We start from the raw sequence: 25,839 nt of genomic DNA on the forward strand, positions 1-25,839 counted from the left end.
TTACGTTTTTCATGTTAAAGTGGATCGTTATACATGTATATTACATGTTTTATCGGACATCATTTTAATGGTTGTAAACAGGCACGTAGCAACAGGGTCCTGCTTCCCCCCTCACTTTTTCCCCAACATTACTTAACTATTGGAAATGTTCACTGAAAAGCTGGTTGCCTCCCCCCCCCCACTTTATACGACTGGAAATTGTTTCAGGGAAATGTAGTATTGAATGCCAAAGAAAAAGAATTGGTACTGAAGAAAGTTGGCATTGAAAAAATTGGCCTCTACATGCCCCCCCCCCTTCCACACCTAATAGGATTTTCGAGTTTGGGCAATTCCCCCCCCCTTTTTTTTTTGCTTGTCAACTTTTTCAGGTAAGTCAAATTTTTTTTCTCTGGCTGCTCCCCCCCCCCCCTCCACTTTCAAAAACGATGCTACGTGATTCCAAAAATACATTTTCAAAATATTGATAAAAAATTATAAACTGTAGTTTTTCTATGTTATTTTTAAATTTTTTTTGACGTTCCCGTCTATTTTCACTTTGTAGAATTTCATTGAGAGATCATTTACTTCTAATTATAATATTCTTGTTACAGTTTTGGCCCATTTTCCCCCACCTATAAAGCTTTATTTGAACCTTGTTATAATTTAAACTCATCTGACTCACAATAAAAAATATTAACTCCTTGTGTAAATAATACAAAAGGGATTCTGGGCTAATTTGTAATTTCCTGAATTCACATATGGTAATTAGCAGAACCATATATAATATTCAAAATGTGCAACAACAAAAACATCATTAGTTATTTGTTGTTTTTCGTATGAACACGGAAGTCTTAGACACACACACAATTTTTTTTTAAATGATTTTTTTGAAATATCGATTTTTTTACTATGACGTCACGATTTGCTGCTATTATTCCATTGTGACGTCACTCTATTATTACATGTATATTGTGCTCAGGCAAGATGATTGCTACAACAATCATTTTATTTAATCTCTCCCGAGATTTATCAAAATGGATTCATGATAAATACCTCGGTAAGAAATTTAAAAAGTAAGCGATTTTTTTTTTTATTCAGTGAGAATTTGTAAAAGTATTCATGCCTTTTCTGTATTTGTTTAATAGACAATCGTCCGCGACTCCATGGGAGAGTCATAATAGATCCCTTAAACATCGGAAGCTCCGTGGACCATCTAAACTGGGTCCACGGAGGCAGTGGAGACCATTAAGGTATGTGGGAGAGAGAGAGAGAGAGAAAGAGAGAGAGAGAGGTGTACTGATTATCAAATAAATTTCAAATTTCATTTCGTACGTCACTACATGTAGCTGGTATTTACTTGAATGTTGCTTTCAAAAACAAAAACATTTTAGTAAAGTTTGACAACGGTAGTAGATGAAGGGCGTAACATTATCATGATATCTATCCCTCCTTTATTTTCATTAGACTTAATTATATTAAAAAAAAGTTTTGGCATGTTTCAAGCAATCAGAGGAATTTAAAAACCTATATTTTCATAGTTAAGAAATAAAACCTATGATGAAAATGGACCCTTTTTAGGCCTTTTATATACTATATATGCAACCAGTGGCGGATTCCGGGGGGTTCGGGAACCCCCCCCCCCCCCTCCCCCGCTCATTGATTTTTTTTTTTACAAGTGTCATTTTATCATTTTTTTTTTTTTCATTTATAAGACTCTAATTAACATGAACCCTTTATTTGTACAACTGTGAAATATACATCAACTACGTAATAGGAAATCACTTTCCGCTTGAACGCACACAATACACAGGTAATCAACAGAGAGTGCCTCAGAGATCGGGTAGTCCATGCATCCAGTGAAATCCCAAGATCACAGTACAATGTAGTCAGGTACAGAACCAACAACAGAAAACTGCATAGTTACGGTGCTGCTCCACGGCGGAGAATCTGCGTCATCGGACGGGATTAGGACACACAAAAATGGAGGACAAATGCTCCGCTTCGATGTAAGAAGTTGATATTTTTGCACTTATAAAGAATGAATATTAAGTCAGTATCCTGCCTAAAGTATGCCAAAGAACGTCAACTACAATAGACAATGTACGTTTGCTCGTGATAGAATCTTATTGTTCCAAACACTTCGACACAGTTTGAAAACAAGTGAGAAAAAACCGGGATGTGGGGTACACATTTTTAAAATTCGACCAATTATTCGCATGTCCAGATGTACTAGACATTTTATTCTTCCGCGTTTACACTAGAACTAATATTTTTAAAAAATCCTGATTTTTTCAATAGTTTATTATGCTTTAATTATCCAAGAAAAAAATATAAATCATTTTGTTTTCAGAAATGATGTAGAACACACCAGCACTAAAACGGATATGGGACACACAATAAGTTTCTTTCAAATTGAAACATCGAGCATTCATATCTTAAAGTTTCCATTTAAATGACTGCCGTTTGATAGTATATGAACAATAACCTGTACAACTCATCTTTGTAATACTCATCCAACTACATGGTTCCCTTAGTTTGCTTGTATCCATACAAAAATTATAAGTTGGCCTGATCCTCAACAAAAGCTTCCAACATGAATTTTAAATTTTGACTTTTATTAAATTTCATGTAGAAATTTACCGGTGTTCACTTCTGCAGATCCATAGAAATAGGGAGGGGGGGGGTCGAAGTCCAGAGATTGTGTTTATTTTATGATATATCTATTTCAAGTTACACGACATCCGCCCCCCCCCCCCCCCCCCTCGAAAAAAAACACGAAAAACACACACACACATACAAACTCACGAAATAATTTTGTTTAGCTTTGTTGCTTACTTTATTGCTTGTCAAATTAGTTTGGAGTCAGAAAATTCTTTGGACTTTGTGTGGCCCCCCCCCCTCCCCCCTCCATCCCGAAAAAGTTCTCAAATCTGCAAATTGGTATTAATAAGATCTTTGACACTTGCATGTCTTTTAATATGGGAAAGAGATCAAGAACTTTTCTTATGCTCAAATATTTGCAACAACTGACCTTCCAGGTGATAATAAGAATTTGTTTTCCCTACACAGTGGTCTAAAAATAGATCGGGAAATTCCAAATTGCAACAAATAGTTTTGGAAAGCTATTTTATTTGCTCCTAGCTTGCCTCAGGTGAACATAATATTAGTAATCGAATGTATGAAAGTGGTTGCCAGTGATGGGCAGGGCCAAAACAAAAATTGTCTTTTCGTGGGTGCCAATCAAAGGTTTTTAGCTGTCATTTTTCTCTGATAATGACCCCCCCCCCCTTCAAAACTTATCATATAAAAGAGCTTGACATTATTTCTTCTTATGTATAGCTACTAAAGTACTTTTTACAACAACAACAAAAAATATACTGCTGGTAATGTTTATTTAAGCCTGCTCCTATCATTGCTTTTGGCTAATATTCCAGCGAATGTAAATAAGATGACATGAACTGCTTTATTAGTACTACGTGATATTTAATCACTGATTCATACATGTGTCTTTCCTGATATACTTTATTTTATCAAATAAAATATACAACATGACTATCTTAATATAGTCATGTTGTATATTTTATTTGATAAAATAAAGTATATCAGGAAAAAAACATGTATAATAAAACAATTTTTTTTTCAATTAATACGATGATTTTAACTTCGAAGTACAATATTCAATTTTGTCTTTTTTTCTCAAATATATGGAGTCGGTAATAATTAACTATTAGAATTTTGAAAGAAGTTTGTCAGCTGTTGCAAATATTTGAGCATAAGAAAAATTCCCTAATTCCTATCAGCTGACATACTAGAGTCTTACCGACAAAGATCTAATAAAAACAAACACTGAATATGCAAATACAGAAAATTTTCGAAGGCGGGGGGGGGGGGGGGTGTCCACACAAACTCAGAAAAAGAAGTTCTGACTCCAAAACATTTTTACAAGCAAAGAAATTAAAACAATCAACCTCAAAAAGCTATTTCATGTGTGTTTGATTGGATCTGGGTCGTGTTACTTAACACAAAAATATCGTAGAGTACGTAAAATCATATACATAGACTCCGGACTTCAACCCTCCTTTTAGATTCGAATATGTAAATACTAGTATCTTTCAGTATGATATTTAATAAAAGTCAAAATTTAAAATTCATTTTGGCAGCTAATGAGCTTTTGTTGAGGATCAGACCGGCCATTTCAACTTATAAAATTTGAATTTTTGTAGGGATACAAGCAAACCAAGGGAATTCCAATTAAAGAATTTTCTGCCTCCAAACTATTTTGACAAGCAGAAAAGTAAGCAACAAAGCTAAAAAAATATATATATTTCGTGAGTTTGTACAGGTGTGTGTTTTTTTGGGGGGGGAGGGGTGTTTTTTTTTTTTAGGGGGGGGGGGCGGATGTCGTGTAACTTTAAATAAAAATATCATAAAATAAACAGAATCTCCGGACTTCGACCCCCCCCCCTCTTTCTATGGATCTGCAGAAGTGAACACCGGTAAATTTCTACATGAAATTTAATAAAAGTCAAAATTTAAAATTCATGTTGGAAGCTTTTGTTGAGGATCAGACCAGCGTTTTCAACTTATAATTTTTGTATGGATACAAGCAAACCAAGGGAATCAAGTATTTGGATGAGTATTACAAAGATGAGTTGTACAGGTTATTGTTCATATACTATCAAACGGCAGTCATTTAAATGGAAACTTTAAGATATGAATGCTCGATGTTTCAGTTTGAAAGTAACTTATTGTGTGTCCCATATCCGTTTTAGTGTTGGTGTGCCCTACATCATTTCTGAAAACAAAATGATTTATATTTTATTCTTGGATAATTAAAGCATAATAAACTATTGAAAAAATCAGGATTTTTTAAAAATATTAGTTCTAGTGTAAACGCGGAAGAATAAAATGTTGAGTACATCTGGACATGCGAATAATTGGTCGAATTTTAAAAATGTGTACCCCATATCCCGGTTTTTTCTCACTTGAGAAGAACAATAAGATTCTATCACGAGCAAACGTACATTGTCTATTGTAGTTGACGTTCTTTGGCATACTTTAGGCAGGATATTGATTTAATATTCATTCTTTATAAGTGCAAAAATATCAACTTCTTACATCGAAGCGGAGCATTTGTCCTCCATTTTTGTGTGTCCTAATCCCGTCCGATGACGTAGATTCTCCGCCGTGTGCTCAGTAATATTCTTTTGCTGATAAAATGCATGTTTTTTAAACTATGAAATCAATAAACTATTCTGCAGTTTTTTTTTATCGTTTTAAAAATCAAATTAATATAATTTGTTTTACAAAACCAGGTTGGCTAAGCAAACCCCTCTAGTTTTGACAGATTCTCCAGTTTATGTAATTTTTTCTTCAGTTTGAAATTTCATTAATTGTACATGTGTGTTTATATTCCAAATCATATTGACAGTATATACTCAAGTAAGTTGAAAAGCACTAGTTAGGGATTCTGAAAAGAATTCAATTTTTCATTTTTTTAGTGTTTAAAAATTTTGCACATTAGTTGTGTCTTGGAAGTCAGTTTGACATACGACTAAATTATAATTGTTGGTGCATTTAAAGTAAAGAGAACTTGAAGTCAACTGAACTGTATTCCGAAAATTGTCAGATTTAACAATTTTTTAAAGCGAAGTTTAAAGTCTTGTGGTAAAGTTAAATTAAATTGAAACATTTTATTAAAAATTTGTGATGATCGGTCTTTAAAAAAGCTACAAAAAGTACCCCAAAATGCTGGAAAATGCACCAATTGGAACCATTTAAAACAAAATTTTCTTAGGGGGACACCCCCTCCCATGCCCTCCCCCTTCGGCCCTTTGGGCCTCAACCCCCCCCCCCCCACATGAACTTCTGGATCCGCCACTGGAAAAACATTAAAATTTATTAAATTTTTTTTAATGTTTTGATTTATTGCATAATAAGAGAGGTTGGAACAAATTGAATTCGTTATAGGAAGAAACTTGATTAATTATACGCAGAATGTTCGTTGTAAAACTTAACCAGAGAACAGAGCCATTTGAAATATTTACTAAATTTATACATGCATGTACCATACTTTACATATATTACCTGATTACGTACTGAGCATATTCTAGTGGAAAGAAACTGATACGATAGACAAAAACTGCTGCATGCCAATGAGAAGGAATTTCTCTGAATTTAAAGACTGTATCTTAAATTTGCTTATTCCATATTGTAATTGATTTTATTCGAAAGACAACACGACAGACCCGTCACCCCCCCCCCCCCTTTTTAAATTTAAATTCTATAGAATTTGAACATGATTTTGTGCATATATCTAAAAAGAAAAAAATATCTTCTTACTTACTCAGTAAGTAGCTCAATTAGTTATATGTCTGTCTACTTGTATCACACAAAATGTCTTATCTAGGCCTAACAGCTGTGTAATGGTCAATTTCTGGGCTGCGGTCGCCCTCGGTTCACTCCAGGTTGGTATACAGTACTAAATGACAGGTGTAGAACTAGATAGAATGTACTATCGTTAAAATGATATTGTCCTACGGACCCGGTTCCGAGACACAGTTAGATTATTCTAACTAGTGTAGAACAATTCATTATTGTCTATGAATTTGAATGGCAGACCCATTAAATTCACCTCTTTCTCTCTCTTTTTAGGGTACTGTTTCGAAAAATCAACTTTTCTAAAGAATAATACAAGGAATGAATTAATGATTTTTTACTCTCCGGAAGTTGCAATGATGTAAACTGAAAGCGGCTGGAACGTGGATTGTGTAATCCCTGTAATTTGGTCTTATGGATAAATAATATGAGAATTAATGCTGAACCAACTAGATTTATAGAAATTATCTGATCATCATGGATGAAAGTTTAAAACATCACAACCCGAATCCGATTCTGACGGCGAACCCCTTGTCAAAATTATTGTTCTGGTAAGTGTACGGTACTTTTTCATTTCATGAAGCAAGGGTCATTAGTAAGTAGGACATACTTTTTTTTTATTATTTTGCAAGGGCCAGTAATATATAGGACATAAAGTTATTTGTATGGCAGTTGTGTAGTGGTTGGGAATATGGGAACCGCGACCCCTATCCTAAACTTCAGCTGTTCTCACCAGGGGATTTGGGACATTTTATTTTAATTAGATTGAATTTCATGCGTGGATTGATACTATAACATATACAATGTAACAAGTTCACTCAATTCTAATATTTAAAAAAAATGTTAAATTTTTTCAGAACCATATACATTAGTTATAGCTTTTATTTGCATGCTGTCAAATTTGGTGAAAATCATCGACACTTCCATCTTAATTGTTCATTTAAAAAATTACTTAGGTGTATATTTTTTCTGTTGATAATTATGAAATATAAGATTGGAAGTGCCTGTGGTGAAAATTAACAGATTCCACACACTGCTTTGTTACATCTTGGTGGTTCATGATATATGATATGCTAAAACTGGAATATATAGGGCCATCCTTAAAAAAATGTTTGTTTGGAATTGCCGCCTGAAGGGTTTCAGACACAGGAGGGAGGGAGGGAAATTATTTTATTTTTTTAAACTGAAGATAAATTAAAAATTTTTGATAAAAATCTTAGTAAAAAGTAAATACATTTTCTGACTTTTAAATAAAGCATCTTCCATCAACAAAAAATCCTAATTTTACATAGATCTGACACTATCTGTCGGTGTTTTGTATGGTGCATATGATACATGAATAACAGGCAAAAAATTGATTAAATAAAAAAAAATTCTTCGTACTCTTGGTCAATAAAATTTTTTCAGGAGGGGGCATTTCAATGAGGTGGGAGGCAATTCCAAACAAACTATAATTTTATTTTGGCCTAGCATCCATATTATGAATGGAATTCAGAGGACTTGCAATTATAACTGTTTTGTTTGACAGACTTGAGTCTAAACATGATATGAATAGTTACTGATATATAAATGTAAACTTGTTTGTGTATAAATGCATGTTTTAAATGTCAAAATAGGACAAATACATGCTGGCATTTTCATTTGAATTAATTTCCTTTATTTAGACGATACTACATCTCAAGGAAAGTTAGAATATTTATATGGTATTTTATTTCCAAACTCATACATGTACAAGTTTGAAAATGATTTGAAGATAACATAATTATTTTGAATCAAATGAGATTGTATGTTTTAGCAAGATTGAAAAGACTGAACAGGTGAAAGAGCAACAAATTATTGATATTCAGGAACATATCCATAGAAATGCAACTATATTTTTACATGTTTCTAAAACTTAAAAAGTACTAATTAATATATATTTACATTGGTCATGTTGAAATGTTATATAGTGTATGTTCATGCATTTAGCATGTTTAGAATAAGATTAAAGTAACATGTTCCCATTTTTTTTAATCAATTTTCTGATTCAGAATTTTTCTCTGAATTTCAACTGAATAGTATTAATGATGAATAGGTTTTAATTAATCTTATTTTAGTCAAACAGTTAAGTTTAAGAGACATCCAGATACTTCATTAAAATTAAAAAAAAAGTTGTATGTCAGATTCACATGATTAAGTTTCAGTTTTTCTCCTCCTCTATCATATTATCACAGAGCAGTATTGGTAGAGCTATCTGAACTACATGTATTTTAATTTCAACTTATACCTTTTAAGGTGGATGAACCCAATATTTCGAAAAGGCTACACAAGACGACTGGAGGTAGATGATATGTTCAATGTTACGAACGAGGACTCATCTGAGGATCTCGGAAAAAAACTCGAAAGGTGATGAATTTAGTCAGTGTTCAGATGATCAGTTTTAATTTACGCACTCTTAGTGCCATAATCAATTGATCCACATGATTATATAAAAAGAATTTGAGTCAATTAAATTCCTTTTTATTTTTAAAATTATGGTTATTGTTTTACATCAAATTACATGGAGCATTGCAATTGTTTTTAATCAAAGCAGACTTACAATAGTTATAGACAATGGTTATGGGGATTTTTCATGATAAATGAGAGCTGTGCTATCTTTGAGAAAAATACTTGCACTTGTTAAATAAACAAAAGTTAACTAATCCACATGGATTGAACTTATTAAAATGAAATTTTGTTATGTTACTGTGATTTTGCCAATATTTAAACAGTGTCACTTTAAAAGTCAAGGGAAAAACCATTGCTTGTAATAGGATGGTATTTATCTTAGATAATGCTGTCCAGTTTATTAGTTTATAGTTTACATAATTTTACATATTAAAGATATTTAAGTTCCATCCTTTCAACTTATCTTTGGAATGCTGACTTATCTCAGAGATTGTTTGTCAATATTTGATTACGTGTGAATTCTTATGAAATTATTAGTTAACCAAATTGTGAAGTGACCAAGCTTGATATAAAAAAAAATCTCTTGGTTCATCTGAAGAAGAGGAAGATGTAAATAATTCAGAGTCATGATAACTTAAGTTGTTTTTTTTATGTACTGTAGATTCCTAATTAAATGTGTGGAATTAATTATCGTGTAATTTTGCGAGAAGCATCACACGCGAAATAAAATTACTCGCCTTTATTTCTATGCTGCTGAATTCTATGTAAAATTTTGAGTTAACATTAATCATGTTAATACATATTTTGAGTCAATCGAAATGCAAACGTACATGTACCTTTACCTTGGAGTTTGACCTAATTTTGAAAGACTTTAACCTTGACCATAACCTTTGAACAGTTGATATTTATTCTGAGACTTTTATTCAACTTACCTTGACCTTAATTTAAGTTAAACCTTTTGAAAAACTTACTTGCTTTTAACTTCTAAACATTTGGTGTCAGGGTTTTCATGATATTCTTTTATCACATATGTGACTGTATTCAATTTGACAAGACCTGCTGATTTTGAGCTCACTAATTCAAACTGGACATGAGAATTACTGTTTTGATTAAACAAGTTAATTACGATCATGATTTTCTTTTAATTTTCAGGGAGTGGAATATTGAACTGGCCAAGTCAAAGAAATTGGATAAATCCCCCAGCCTTTCCAAATGCATAGTCAGGATTTTTGGTGTTCAATATGCCTTGTTAGGAATCATAGTGTTCATAGAAGTAAGAATACACATTTTTTCTTTTGTTTGAACTGCATATTATTCCATTATCGATCCTAATTTTATATGTTATCATTCTTTTGTATTAAAAAGAATCTCATAGGGTAATGACTTTTCAGTATTAGGCCACACCAACATAATTTCTTGTTTGTCCGTCATCTGTAAAATGAGTAGGAGCGGGCAAGCAAAATTAAAAAAAATAGTACATTTTTTTTGTAGGCAAAATTTGGAAAAAATTTGAGTGAATTATTATATATTTTTCTACTTTGTCATTAGTTGTAGAAGAATTAAAACAGATAAAAGCACAGGATTTATGGGAAATAGAGAAATTTGAATTAAAATTATTTTGTATAGTTTTGTTTAAATACAAGTGTGCATCCCAAACAGAAAAAAAAATCAGTGTGGGCTTTAATAGCAGCATCTACTAAGAATTTATCTTAAAACAATGACAGGTTAGAGAAAAATAATTCATACATATTGATTGAAATTAATCCAGTTTTTTAGGTTATTAATGAAGAACATTTGATTTTTTTTTTTTATTTTTAAGGAGGCCACTAAGGTTGTGCAACCTCTGCTATTAGGACAACTGATCCGGTACTTCACACCTAATTCCACCATATCACAAATGGATGCGTACCTTTATGCCATGGGAATGAGTTTAGCTGCCATTGTTCTTGCAGTATCTCACCATCCATACTTCTTCACAGTTCAGCGAATCGGAATGCAAATAAGAGTTGCTTGCTGTTCCCTTTTGTACAGGAAGGTAATCATTGTACAATGGTACATGTATCAGTACCTACATTTTGTCAACCTAAAATTTACAAATACATAATATATACCCGTATTAACATAATTTGCTGATGTTAAGATTTATTGTTTTGAATTGAATACAATATATTTTTATTAACAAATGAATTTTATAATCCTTGTGTGCAAAAGTTTGACAATGACTGAGGTTTCTTAATTATACACTAAACACATTGTAATCTAGCTGATATTTTCAGGCTTTACGACTGAGTAACAGGGCAATGGGGCAGACAACGACAGGCCAGATAGTCAACCTGATGTCCAACGACGTCAACCGATTTGATACGGTAATTTTTTCTTACAATTATCATGGCGTGACTTCTTTTGACTGTGTTTCAGATAGAATTCTATGCATGTTTCTTGTACTGTTTTGCTCACATGATGCATCCTTAAGTTATTGCTTTCTTGTCCAAACTGAAGTTCAGATTTTGGCTTTAACAGTAAAACTTGCTTTTATATAAACATGGATATAGGAGGGTTTTTAGGGAATGCAGCAAAATTCTTACAATGAATCAATTCTGAGTAAATTTTTTAGAGAACTAGAGCCACCAATTCCTGTGGACTTCACTATAAATCTGAGTTTTACTGTATTTCAAGAGAATAATCAAATACTAGTTCTTCTCTGTTATTTTTTAACATGTGCAGATTTCTTTTACAGTAATGTTTTGAAGTAATACATGTACTGGTATGTGTTCAATCACTAAACCTTGACCTACACAATTAATTTACCTTGTGTATTCATTTCACCAGTCCTGAAACTTTGACCTATTAGCTGCAAATGTTACACAAAAAGTTTTAAAAGTTCAATTTTAAAAAAAAAAGCTTAAGAAATGAGCCATTTCCTTTGTTTTCCACCCTCACATTTCAATACATTTTCACAGTAGAGATATATTGATTTCATGCAACCAAATGCAGAACTAACACATAGATTTATATGGTGATACTCGGTTGATGAATTTTCAATACATGATATATGGTATGTACATGGATTTACATCTATTGAAAATGAATAATCTTTAAATATGTGGTATACATGTATAATGAAACAAGATATGCAATTATAAGGTAATCTTCATAAATATGATAGAAACCTTTCAATTAGAACATTTAATTGACACATCATGGTTTAAGACAGTTCCTTTCATACAAGCAAATTAATCTATTTGTTAAATCTCGTATCTAAATCTAAATAACTAATGTTAATTCAGATTTATAAGAGGTACAATGGTACATGTAGTATTTTTACTGATTTTATCTACAGTAATATAAATAACTGCTGCAGCAACATTCTTTGCTTCTCTTGTTTACATAATATGTATTCTGCAAAACCTAATTAACATATGTATCAATCATCTATAATTAAAGCTTGATAGAAAAAAAACTCATCATGACAACATGACAAGTAAAGATTTCCCTTTTATATGTACAATTGTACATGTATCATAAATTGAAAAGATTTTATTAATATGTATTTAGATGTCAGACCCAAATGTTTATAATAGAATTAGCAGCATTTAATTATACATAAATACAGATGAAATGGATTCGAGAAGGCATATTAAAAAACTAAATGATGAAATGTTTGAAAATATATATATATAATATACTTCATGCCAAAGGCTTTTAGAGTATGATTTTTGAGAATTTTAACGAATGTCACCAACAATTTCTTCTCTTGTAAATTCTTACTTTTCATAACCCATTTTTTCCTTTATACAGGCGGTGATGTTTATTCACTATATCTGGATTGGTCCCCTGCAGGCCTTATTTGTTCTGGTTATTCTATGGATGGAGCTGGGCCCCTCGGCCATTGCTGGATTTGCTGTCCTTCTTTGTCTTGTACCAGTTCAGAGCCTGATGGGAAAACTATTTGCAAAGCTCAGGTGAGTCATTAGAAGAAGAATTGAATCTTGTCCAGAATTTAGCATTCATAGTGTACATGTATAACAGTTACTATATAAAGAGTTTGAATTGATTAAGTTAGTGTGTTTTCAAAGTTTTCTTTTGAATTTTTCATATATATGACATAGTATAAAGAATCATAAATGTCAAGAATTGAATATGCATTATATCCACATGGTATATTATATTCTGACTCGCAAAAGAAACGCAACACTCTGCTTTGAGGAAATAATTATGTAAAGTAAAGAATTTTGTATCTTAAAATTACGAATATCTTCAATTTGGTAAACATCTGTAATTTAACGGTTGAACGATTTTCTTACCATAACCGGAAGTCAAATTTAAGTTTGTTTAACAGAAATCAAAAATTGCATGTTTACCAAAACATTTGGCAATAATGTGGAGTTTTAAGGGTTTTTACTGTTCATCATAAGTAATGCAGCAATATTTCAAAAAATAAACTCTCTTTTCGTTTCCCGTAACGATGCCAAGGCTTCTTGAAAATGGCTTAGGTACGCATTTCCATTGCTCTAGCTGGAACATTTCAATGTAAAGGTGATGGAGAGTTGCTGATGCAAAAATTCACTACATTACGCCTCAACAGGGTCTTACCTATCATACGCATTAAGGACAGTCCTTGTACCTGAAGTCCAAGGGTGGCTACACTGCTCTTATCTAGGGAAAATTCGTACTAATCATGCTAATCATCTGAAAAACGGGCATTTAAAAATGGTTAAGAATAATTCTTTCGCTCGATCATATCTCGATATTGATGAACCTATTGTATTGTAGAAATTAAGCTGCAATTGTTGATTAGGACAGTCTTGCACGTTTTACTTGAATGGCTGGGAGGGGGGTGTTTTAACAGTCATATGTTACATGTACTTAGTAAAGTAAAAAGATAAACATTTAACATTTTTATCAAATCTCTGATGTTCTGAAAAGTGAGTTTAGCCTTACAGTATTCATATTTGAAAATCATTAGATAAAAAAATCAAACATTTGTAGATTACTGCTTGTTGCGTTTCTTTTGCGTTTCAGTATATATGTATAATTTTTCAAGTGGAGAAAAATACTGGCAATTTTGCTACAAGTTTTATCTTGGATAGTTCTGTTTGTAATTTCAACATGATTTTATATACTCATCAAAATATATGAATTATTATACAGTGAATTTGTCTAATCCGGATATTAATTGTGAAATTTTGCTAAAATAATGTTTAATTGTTGAATACCCAGTTTTTACTTTATAGGCACAAGACTGCGGTCCACACAGATGAGAGAGTGAAAGTGATGAACGAGATTATCTCAGGGATGAGGGTTATCAAAATGTATTGCTGGGAAAAACCCTTCGGAGAGTTAGTCGCCAAGATCAGAAAGTAATTGTTATATTGAGTTTCTTTACAAAGTAATATATTAACATGATTAATTTGACACTTTTTACCAAAACTCTCTGAAATTGAATAAGGGAAAATGACCTTGAGATTAAGAAAATGAGAATTCTGTGTTAGCACATACAGTTGAACGTCATTATCTTTAACTGGATTGGACACTGCGTTTTCCGTAAGAACTGGCTATACCAGCGAAATTGACCACTTCACTTGACAAAAATGCTGCTTTGAAATAAAAAAAAATCAAATTTTATTGTTGTACAATTCATGTAAAATCCGCAGAGATATGTCATAAACCCCAACCCAAATCCTGTTACAAATTATCTCTAGCCCTTTACTTTGAAATAAAGGGAAAACACTGTGGACAGAGGAAAAACCTATAAAAAGAAACATCTGAGAATTTGATATGTATTGAGATTTTTTAAAAAATACTCAAAGAAAGAGTCATTGGGAACTTGCAGCTCACGGTATTCAAGATATTGATGTTCAAGATACCGATCGAAGTTCAACTGTATATTTTTAAAATTTTAAATATACAGTGGACCCTCAGATATCCGGACGCCAGATATCCGGATGCTTCAGTATCCGGACGACTTTTCCTCGGAACAGAATTTTTTAATGATATTTGTTCTTGTTTAACTGGTAATTCAGATATCCGGACGCTTCACATATTCCAGACAAATTGACAAGGACCAAAGCGTCCGGATAAATGAGGTTCCACTGTATATAAATTTTTTGTTTGTTTATTGACAAGTACTCTAAATTTGGGATATGAGATTTCACTTTTCTATTTTCTGATTAATAAATTATAAGAGTACATATACCTATATTGTTATACACTGTAATCATATAATAGCAAGACAAGAATTTTATTTATTTTTTCCTGAAAATATTGTATTAACTATTTAAATACTATAGTCAAATACAGAATGGATATAATCAAAGGACTAAGGTCACATATTTAATAAATTAATATGCATTAACCAGTGCTGCATTTAGAAGGGGAGAGGGGGGTGGGGGTAACAGAACTGTCTTTTTGAGAATGTTCAAATTTTCAAAAAATTGAACATGTTAAAAATACAGTAGATAAATTCTGTAATAGATCACAAGTTTTTCATAGCTTTAATTTGTATATTGTATTTATATTATATAAACATATATCTAGCATTCTAACTTGCATGTTCATTATTTAATATACAGGTGATATTTATTAACCTTCATGTATTTGCATGTTTCTTTATCTAGGCTACTAAAGCTTAAATGAAAGATGCTAATGCTTAGCCTAGCATACATGTGTTTATTTACTGGTTTTGAACTATATAAAAATCTTTGTAGCAAGTTTGCTACTAAAACTGTAATTCAAGGGACCCACACCTACTTTAAAAATATCTTTTTTTCATTCATGAAGTTTCTAGTTAACATGAGTTCTAAAGAATTTAAGAATATGCATATGACTAAGTCTATAATCTAAAATGGAATGTTTTTAGCTCACCTATAATCGGGTTAAGGTTAAGTTTTTTGGAGCAGTTTTCTTTTTAAGTACTTCTATGTCCTATATTGATTAGACATGCATGGAAGATGTTGCTAGTGTGTTTCATTGTACCAGTCAAAGTTTCAGATGCTGCAATTTCAGCAAAGGAATGACCAGGTTAATGTTTTTGGTGCAGGTTAACATTTTTGGTGCAGTTTTTGGTGTAGGTCTCATTTCCGAGTAACTATAAGCCCTATGTTGACCAAACTTACATGGATGATACATCTTAGGATGCATACTACCAGCCTTGCTTCGGATGCTGAATCTGACCTACATTTTCCGGTTGAGTGAACAGGTTAAAGTTTTTGGTGCAGGTTTCATTTCCAAGTTACTATGAGACATATCATGACCAAACTTACATGGATGATACATCTTAGGATGCATACTACCAGCTTTGCTTCGGATGCTGAATCTGACCTACATTTTCTGGTTGAGTGAACAGGCTAAAGTTTTTGTGAAGTGATACTTTGAGGCCTATAATGACCAAACTTGCATGGATGGTACATCTTAGGATGTATTCTACTAGACTTGCTTCGGATGCTGAATCTGACCTACATTTTCTGGTTGAGTGAACAGGTTAGTTTTTGATGCAGGTTTCATTTCCAAGTTACTATGAGACATATCATGACCAAACTTACATGGATGATACATCTTAAATCTACCAGCCTTGCTTCGGATGCTGAATCTGACCTACATTTTCCGGTTGAGTGAACAGGTTAAAGTTTTTGCTGAAGGTTTCATTTTCAAGGTACAGTGTACTATGAACCCTATAATGACTAAATTGCATGGATGGTACATCTTAGGATGCATACTACCAAACTTGCTTCGGATGCTGAATCTGACCTACATTTTCCGGTTGAGTGAACAGGTTAAAGTTTTTGGTGCAGGATTCATTTCCAAGTAACTTTGAGCCCTATAATGACCAAACTTGCATGGATGGTACACTAAGGGTGCATTCCATGCTGAATCTGACCTACATTTTCTGGATTAGTGGAAAGGTTAATTATTTTATACAGGTTTCATTTGCAAGTAACTTTAAGCCCTATGTTGACCAAACTTGCATGGATGATACATCTTAGGATGCACACTAATGGACTTGCTTCAGATGCTAAATTCGACATACATTTTCCAGATAATAGACCTCGTAAAAGTTATTGGTGCAAGTCTATCACCAAGAAACTATAAAGCTTATATAAACCAGTTGCTTAAATGATTTGAAAACAATCTTGCTTCAGATGCTGGATTTTAATTACATTTTCATGATGAAGAACTAGTTTTTAGTTTTTATATAGGTGTATTCCAAAGTATCAAAATTGCATAAATTTTGCATTTTTGGATGTATACTTTTTGTTGGTTAATTGTGTGACTTAATTTGCCTTACTTAAAGACAACACACGTTGAGGTGAGCTCTGTAATCTCTGATTATTAGCTCACCTGGGTTCATGTGATATCGGCGTCGGCGTCGGCGTCCCGGGTTAAGGTTAAGTTTTTTGGAGCAGTTTTCTTTTTAAGTACTTCTATGTCCTATATTGATTAGACATGCATGGAAGATGTTGCTAGTGTGTTTCATTGTACCAGTCAAAGTTTCAGATGCTGCAATTTCAGCAAAGGAATGACCAGGTTAATGTTTTTGGTGCAGGTTAACATTTTTGGTGCAGTTTTTGGTGTAGGTTCATTTCCGAGTAACTAAAGCCCTATGTTGACCAAACTTACATGGATGATACATCTTAGGATGCATACTACCAGCCTTGCTTCGGATGCTGAATCTGACCTACATTTTCCGGTTGAGTGAACAGGTTAAAGTTTTTGGTGCAGGTTTCATTTCCAAGTTACTATGAGACATATCATGACCAAACTTACATGGATGATACATCTTAGGATGCATACTACCAGCTTTGCTTCGGATGCTGAATCTGACCTACATTTTCTGGTTGAGTGAACAGGCTAAAGTTTTTGGTGAAGATTTCATTTCGAAGATACTTTGAGGCCTATAATGACCAAACTTGCATGGATGGTACATCTTAGGATGTATTCTACTAGACTTGCTTCGGATGCTGAATCTGACCTACATTTTCTGGTTGAGTGAACAGGTTAAAGTTTTTGATGCAGGTTTCATTTCCAAGTTACTATGAGACATATCATGACCAAACTTACATGGATGATACATCTTAGGATGCATACTACCAGCCTTGCTTCGGATGCTGAATCTGACCTACATTTTCCGGTTGAGTGAACAGGTTAAAGTTTTTGCTGAAGGTTTCATTTTCAAGGTACAGTGTACTATGAACCCTATAATGACTAAACTTGCCTGGATGGTACATCTTAGGATGCATACTACCAAACTTGCTTCGGATGCTGAATCTGACCTACATTTTCTGGACGAGTGAACAGGTTAAAGTTTTTTGGTGCAGGATTCATTTCCAAGTAACTTTGAGCCCTATAATGACCAAACTTGCATGGATGGTACATCAAAGGATGCATTCTACTATCGGATGCTGAATCTGACCTACATTTTCTGGATTAGTGGAAAGGTTAATTATTTTATACAGGTTTCATTTGCAAGTAACTTTAAGCCCTATGTTGACCAAACTTGCATGGATGATACATCTTAGGATGCACACTAATGGACTTGCTTCAGATGCTAAATTCGACATACATTTTCCAGATAATAGACCTCGTAAAAGTTATTGGTGCAAGTCTATCACCAAGAAACTATAAAGCTTATATAAACCAGTTGCTTAAATGATGCATCAAGGGATGAAAACTTTCAATCTTGCTTCAGATGCTGGATTTTAATTACATTTTCATGATGAAGAACTAGTTTTTAGTTTTTATATAGGTGTATTCCAAAGTATCAAAATTGCATAAATTTTGCATTTTTGGATGTATACTTTTTGTTGGTTAATTGTGTGACTTAATTTGCCTTACTTAAAGACAACACACGTTGAGGTGAGCTCTGTAATCTCTGATTACCTATGTTTTTTTTTATTACACTGATATGGTTTAATTTCCAATATGTAGATACCAGCACATTTTCATTCACAAATAATATTGGTATTTTTTTATGCTTAGCAGCTAGATCATTGATACTTCAAATGTATATTTTGTGTGATTAGGTCATCTCTTTGGTACAAGTCTTTTTGACCTTTTGACCTTGACCTAGGAGTTTAACCTTTAAAAATCTTTTAACTTTGGCCAATACTTTTGAATTGTTAGTGCTAGGGTTTTTTAATATTTTCTCTGGTCATTTGATCCCTTTGACTAGGCCATCCCTTAATTTTCACCCTTTAAATTGACGTTGACCTTGGAGTTTGGCCTCCTTTGAAATACTTAAATAGTGGCCATATCTTTTGACTTGTCACAGATAGGACTTTTATGTTTCATGGGTATTTTTCATTTGACAACACCTTCCCTTGGGTTCATGAATTTTCACCCTTTGAAATTGCACGTGGAGTTTGACGTAGACCTACTTCAAAAAACTTTAATCTTGGCTATACTTTTGTTAATCTGCCAGTCAAAGCGCCCCGTAATAAAAACGTCCCGGTCAAAGCGTCCCCTAATTTCAGTCAAAGCATCCCCTGATTTTAGTCAAAGCACCCCATGATTTTGGTCAAAGCGCCCCCTTACATATTTTTATAGAAAAAATACGCCCCCAAATATTGGGCAAAGCATCCCCTGATTTTAGTCAAAGCGCCCCCGATTTTGGTCAAAGTGCCCCCTAACATATTTTTATAGAAAAAAATATCTTCATGTAAACAAATCTTTACTGTCCCCAAGAAATTGTCAAAGCATCCCCTGGTTTTGGTCAAAGCGCCCCCTAATATATTTTTTAAAACTTTTTTCAGGTAACTGCAAAACAATGATAATATTATAAATGCAAAACAGTTTTATTCCGTAATATGATTGTAAAAATATATTAGGGGGCGCCTTGACCAAAAATCAGGAGATGCTTTGATCAAAATCGGGGACGTTTTGACCATTGGTTGGGGATTCCCAGACGATTTTTTCCAAGAAAAAAATGTAAGGGGGCGCTTTGACCAAAATCAGGGGGCACATTGACTATAATCAGGGGATGCTTCGACCAATATTTGGGGGCAGTTTTGTAGCATCATTTTACTGTAAAATTCTATAAGGGGCGCTTTGACCAAAATCGGGGGGCATTTTGACCAAAATCAGGGGACGCTTTGACCGGGATGATTTTATTAGGGGGTGCTTTGACTGGATTTCGAACAATTGGTGCTAGATAAGGCTCTCATTTTTCAAATATATATATATATTCTTTATGTGAAGACCTCCCCTTGAGGACCACTAATTTTGTCCTTGGAGTTTTACCTTCTTTTAAAAACTTTAACCTTAGCTGTAACTTTGGAATGATTGCATGGTGCTAGGGCCTCCATATTCATCATATTTCGCAGGTGTTTTCCTTATGACAATACCTTCCTCTGGGTAAAATTATTTGTTATCTTTTGATCATAACAGTGGAGTTTAATAGACACATTTTAATGTTTAATTTGTCCAATAATGACACAGTTTATGATATTACATCTAAGATGCACATTTGTATTTCTTTCTTTTTCTTTTTTTTTGGATGATCTAAATTATGGTCCAGGGCATCCCATTCATCCAGATTTTTGGTGTTTGGATCATATCATTTACACTTTAAAGCCTAGAAACATCAAACCATGTCATTTCTTACATTTGGAAAAGTCGTGTTGCAACCCATAAATAGGACACTATGATCTCATTTTACTGAACATTGCAACCCAAGAGTAGGTCAATATGATCTCATTTTGGAAGATTTGATAAAGCTGCATCATTCCATGTTGAAAAATTTATTTAACCATATGCCAAAAATAACATTTTAAAAACTTTATAGAGTTTTGGGCTCCAATTTTAAAAACATTGTTTTCTTTCATCATTTCTTTTAAATGTGTAAAATTAGTTCCATCACTGATCACATTTTTCGTACTTTTTATTCTTCCAGGCTTGAAACTGATCGCATTAGAATGAGCAGTAACATACGAGCCCTAATTTTAGGACCCTTCTTAGTCTCCATTAAGTTTGTAATCTTCCTGACCTTTGTGATTTATGTCTACACGGGAGGGGCCATGACGGCCGAGAAGGTTTTCATTACTATCGCCCTTTACCAGGCCGTTCGCTTATCCACCACCCTCTTTATCCCATTTGCCTTCCAGTTTTTGTCTGAGAGCAGGGTTACAGTTGAAAGACTCCAGGTTAGTGAATGTCTACTGTAAAAATAACTTTTTTTGATGTTGTCTGGGACAATTTTGTTTTTTTCTTGTTTTGGTCATCAGGCCTCACACAGAAAATACAAAGTACTTCAAAAAGAGGTCAAAAGTTTTGTACACTGTAAAGAACTAAGAGTTGTACAGTATGTAAACTTAAAAATTTACAGTAAAACTTGTCTAATCTGGATGTTGTATATTCCAAATTATTATTTTTCTTTATTGTTGCCACCTATCTGATTGGCTCAAACTAGATCACATGATCAAGTATGAAAAGTGTTATAGACTGGAGAAGTATGTTGATTGTTATTTAACATCCCTTTTGATAATATTTCACTCATATCTAGACACCACCACTTGCCGGTGGAGAGCTGAAAATATTTTACCTATTCATTGACAAGAAAATTGATTGATCATTTGTATATTGTTTTATGTCCCTCTTGAGAATTTTTCACTCATATGGAGACACCACCACTTTCCGGTGGAGAGCTACAAATTTTATCCTATACTCGGCACTCAGGGCCATTGAGCAGTGAAGAATCTTTTTTGTTCGAGCAACCATTGTGACAGGGGACCTCGGTTTATACAGTCTCACCCAAAGGAGTGGTCTCCATGTCCCACAAAGGGATTTGAACCAGTTACATAAGGATCAACTCCTTACTCCCTGACTCTAGAGCAGACACTCATACCACTGCACCACATGGGCCATGCCTTCGGAAGTAGTTACTTGTATATCATGTTCCTCATACCCTGAATTTGCCTCCTATCAAAATGGCTTTTAGGGCAAATATTTGAATGTTGATTCACTAACTTAGCTGTTAGTCTCTCAAGTTGTTAGGTCATGTCCTGGACATATCTGTAGAGAAACATTGAACATTTGTTGAAATTTTCTTGTGAATACTTTTTTTGGAATATTGCATTCTGTTGATATCATGACAGAAATTGGTTGGATGAAAACATTACTAAATAAATGTGCTTTACATAAAATTGTCATTTAGGGAGTAATATTTTATTATTTAATTAAGGCATGGATTCTATTTTGAAATCAAATATTAACAGATAGGAAAAATATAGTACCATTATTCAATCTGGTCTATAAGAAACTGGTATTTCTCCCTTAATATTTGTCATCAACTAATTCACCATGGAGAGCTTAACTCATCTGCAGACACAAATAGGAAATCTTTTTTTGTGATTCATTTAATTGAGACCATCCCACAGAGCTGAATTTGATCTCTTCAGAAGCTCAAGATAATACAGGTTTTAAACCTCAGCAATGCTTTTCATCAACAAGGTATTTCAGATCAATGCTGTTAACTGTGTAACTTAATGTCTTCATATGATATTATTTACATTTGCTGTGTTTTTCTACCAAGCCAACTGTGAAATTGATTTGAAAGTCATTTTTGTGTAACTGTATATACTCACGCATAGAAATATACATGGAGAAACGTGCGTTAATGTGATGTCACAATGAGGCTGCAGCGATGTTAGTAAAAATGCAGCGATATAGGGCAGCGAGAAATTCAAATATGGAGTATATTTTAGTTGCTTCCAAACATGTAAAAATGTGAATATAAGGAATGTTTTTCAGTTTAGTGTGAATTATTGGTGTGTGAATCTCACAGACTTGCACGTAGGCATATTTTTCATGAAGCGCTAGTGCGCTTCATGAAATATGCCTACGTGACAAGTCTGTGTGATTCACGCACATATGACTCACACAAAACTGAAAAACATATTCCTTAATTGATTGTCTCCCTGGTATAATTGCATACAGTGGTGACTTTTAATCCAAACTGAAAAGTTGTAATTTTTACAAGTTAGGTTATTACAGAGAGGGTACATGTATCTTCTCTTACAATATATGATCAATCAGAGAACAAATAAAATCATTAATTTTTCAATTACCATTCATGATACATAATTAAGCTTAAAAGTAGTAAGATTTTAGGGCTGCATGTATTGCTATGTTTAATCAATATATTGAAAGAACCATAATATGCAACTTTAATTGGTATTTCAAATAACATTTAATTGATACTCTTAAACTGAACTTTAAATTATAATTATTATATATTTTCAAAAATTTTCAAATATTTGGAGACAAATGCCAATTTGAGTACTGGCTTTAAACGTTTTACCAGTTATTTTGAAGCAACTAATTTATACAGTCTAATACTGTGTTCTAGTGTGCAATCCTACCAAACAACTACATGTAAATATAATCCCTGGAGAATTAATTTAAACATTTAGATAAGATCAGATCGGCATAGAAATAAAATCCGCTTTCTAAATCATTCTACTGACCTAAAGCAGACTCTAGCTGCATCAAGATTTCCTTCTGTTTTCTTGTACTGGCCTGCTTGAGTGGTATGACTTCATTGAAGTACATTAAAATGTATAACTAACAAACTATTAGATCACATGCCAATTAAATTTCAGATGATCTCTCAGTTGCAGTCTCAAATTTTGCATTAAAAAAATGTCACTCTAAAACATTATAAACAGAGCAGCTAGTGAAGTTAATTTGTTTTATACATGTAAATCATGAATATTATGCTCCAGCTGCCTAGCTTATTCCTGCTTACATGTATGCATTGTTCCTATATTAACCAGGCTATATAAAAAAATTGCTAAAAAATTATTTTGTTATACTTGCATTAGACAAACCTGTTGAAAATTGTGTTCTATGGTCTTGATGTGATATTTCAGTTTGCCAATTCTTTGTCAGTATTAACCATGCTTGTAAAGCGACATACCCTTGTAACAAGATCACAATAATTGGAATAGGTTCAAATATTGAGTTTTGTAATGTAATACAGTATCTTAATCTTCTGTCATTAAAAGCAGTCAGTCAATGAGAGAATGGAAAAGAACACTGATTCATTGTTTTGACTTGAATGAACTTGCAACAGAAAGGCTTTACAGTAAATTCTCTTAGTAGGAACACAGACATGTATCAAATTCTCAGCTTTTTTAACTTACCTGAGCCGAAGGCTCAAGTGAGCTTTTCTGATCAAAATTTGTCCGTTGTCTGTCGTCGTTGTCGTTGTTGTTGTCGTTGTCGTAAACTTTTCCCATTTTCATCTTCTTCTCAAGAACCACTGGGCCAATTTCAACCAAACTTGGTACAAATTATCCATTGGTTAATGGGATTCAAGTTTGTTCAAATGAAGGGCCAGGCCCTTTTATAATTATGAATTAGAAAAAAATTATATATCTTCTTTCAAAACCACTGGGCCAGGAAAGATGAAACTCATGTTGAATATTTAGTGTAGATTTAAATTTGTTCAAATTTGAGTGGGGCCAAAATGGCTTTAAAGTTTTACATAGGAATATATAGAAAAAAATCTTTAAAAATCTTCTTCTCAAGAACCACTGGGCCAGGAAAGATGAAACTCATGTGGGATCATCCTCAGGTAGTGTAGATTCAAGTTTGTTCAAATCATGACCCCCAAGGGTGTGCAAAATCCAAAGTTTTACATAGGCATATATAGGAAAAATCTTTAAAAACTCAAGAACCACTGGGCCAGGAAAGTATATATGGAATCATCCTCAGGTAGTGTAGATTCAAGTTTGTTATCATTTAAACAGTTTTACAAAGGAATATATAGGAAAAATCTTTAAAAATCTTCTTCTCAAGAACCACTGGGCCAGGAAATAAAATCATGTGGCTTTCTAAATCAAGTTTGTTCAAATCATGACCCCCGGGGGTAGGGTGGGGCCAAAATGGCCGACAAATTTTTACATAGGCATATATAGGAAAAATCTTTAAAAATCTTCTTCTCAAGAACCACTGGGCCAGGAAAGATTAAACTCATGTGGAATCATCTTCAGGTAGTGTAGATTCAAGTTTGTTCAAATCATGATCCCCGGGGGTAGGGTGGGGCCAAAATGGCGGATCAAAGTTTTACATAGGAACATATAGGGAAACCTTTTAAAATCTTCTTTTCAAGTACTTCAAAGCCAGGCTTTGTTATATTTATAGGGAATCATCCTCAGGTATGTAGATTCAAGTTTGCAAATTAAATTTCAGATCTGTGTTTTTAGCTCACCTGAGCTGAGCTCAAGTGAGCTTTTCTGATCACATTTTGTCCGGCGTCCGTTTGTCTGTCCGTCTATCTGTCCGTATGTCTGTCCGTCTATCTGTCTGTAAACTTTTCACATTTTCGATCAAAAAAATTTCAACCAAACTTGCCACAAAGTATCCTTGGGTGAAGGGGATTAAGTTTGTTCAAATGAAGAGCCACGCCCTTATTCAAGGGGAGATAATTGGTAATTAATGAAAATTTAGTGGTATATTTTAAAAATCTTCTTCTCAAGAACCACTGTGCCAGGAAAGATGAAACTTATGGGGAATCATCCTCAGGTAGTGTAGATTCAAGTTTGTTCAAATCATGACCCCCGGGGGTAGGGCGGGGCCAAAATGGCCGCAAAGTTTTACATAGAAATATATAGGAAAATTCTTTAAAAATCTTCTTCTCAAGAATGACAAAGCCATAATTCATCATATTTATATGGGAGCATGCTCATGTAGTGTAGATTCAATTTTGTTCAAATATGATTAACCAAAATGGCCGACCAATGTTTTACATAGAAATATATAGGAAAAAAAAATCTCAAGAATGACAAAAAATTATTTATATTGCTCAGGTAGTGTAGACAAGTTTGTTCAAATCATGACCCCTGGGGGTAGGGCGGGGACAAAGTTTTACATAGAAAATTATAGGAAAATTCTTTAAAAATCTTCTTCTCAAGAATGACAAAGCCATAATTCATCATATTTATATGGAAGCATGCTCAGGTAGTGTAGATTCAAGTTTGTTCAAATCATGACCCTTAGGGCGGGGCCAAAATGCAATGTTTTACATAGAAATATATAGGAAAATTCTTTAAAAATCTT

The 25,839-nt window shown here is 33.3% G+C and overlaps 1 protein-coding gene across 2 annotated transcripts in view; it reads left to right on the forward strand.

The window, feature by feature from the left end:
• The first annotated feature begins 1,139 nt into the window (after positions 1 to 1,139).
• The window catches only part of LOC134274575 (ATP-binding cassette sub-family C member 4-like), a 41,014-nt gene continuing 16,314 nt past the window's right edge, over positions 1,140 to 25,839 (forward strand). The window contains exons 1-9 of one of the 2 annotated variants that reach the window (XM_062756851.1): positions 1,140 to 1,229; positions 6,634 to 6,908; positions 8,632 to 8,742; positions 9,937 to 10,057; positions 10,604 to 10,819; positions 11,061 to 11,150; positions 12,583 to 12,746; positions 14,019 to 14,144; positions 20,672 to 20,921. In XM_062756851.1, the coding sequence (XP_062612835.1) occupies positions 6,835 to 6,908; positions 8,632 to 8,742; positions 9,937 to 10,057; positions 10,604 to 10,819; positions 11,061 to 11,150; positions 12,583 to 12,746; positions 14,019 to 14,144; positions 20,672 to 20,921 (1,152 nt within the window). In that variant the 5' untranslated portion in view covers positions 1,140 to 1,229; positions 6,634 to 6,834. The remainder of the gene's footprint in view (positions 1,230 to 6,633; positions 6,909 to 8,631; positions 8,743 to 9,936; positions 10,058 to 10,603; positions 10,820 to 11,060; positions 11,151 to 12,582; positions 12,747 to 14,018; positions 14,145 to 20,671; positions 20,922 to 25,839) is intronic. The other variant, XM_062756852.1, reaches the window with a different exon arrangement.

This window comes from Saccostrea cucullata, unplaced genomic scaffold, assembly GCF_032062105.1.
Source record: "Saccostrea cucullata isolate Sc308-1 unplaced genomic scaffold, CSIRO_AGI_Scuc_v1 ctg411, whole genome shotgun sequence".
Lineage (NCBI taxonomy): Eukaryota > Metazoa > Mollusca > Bivalvia > Ostreida > Ostreidae > Saccostrea > Saccostrea cuccullata.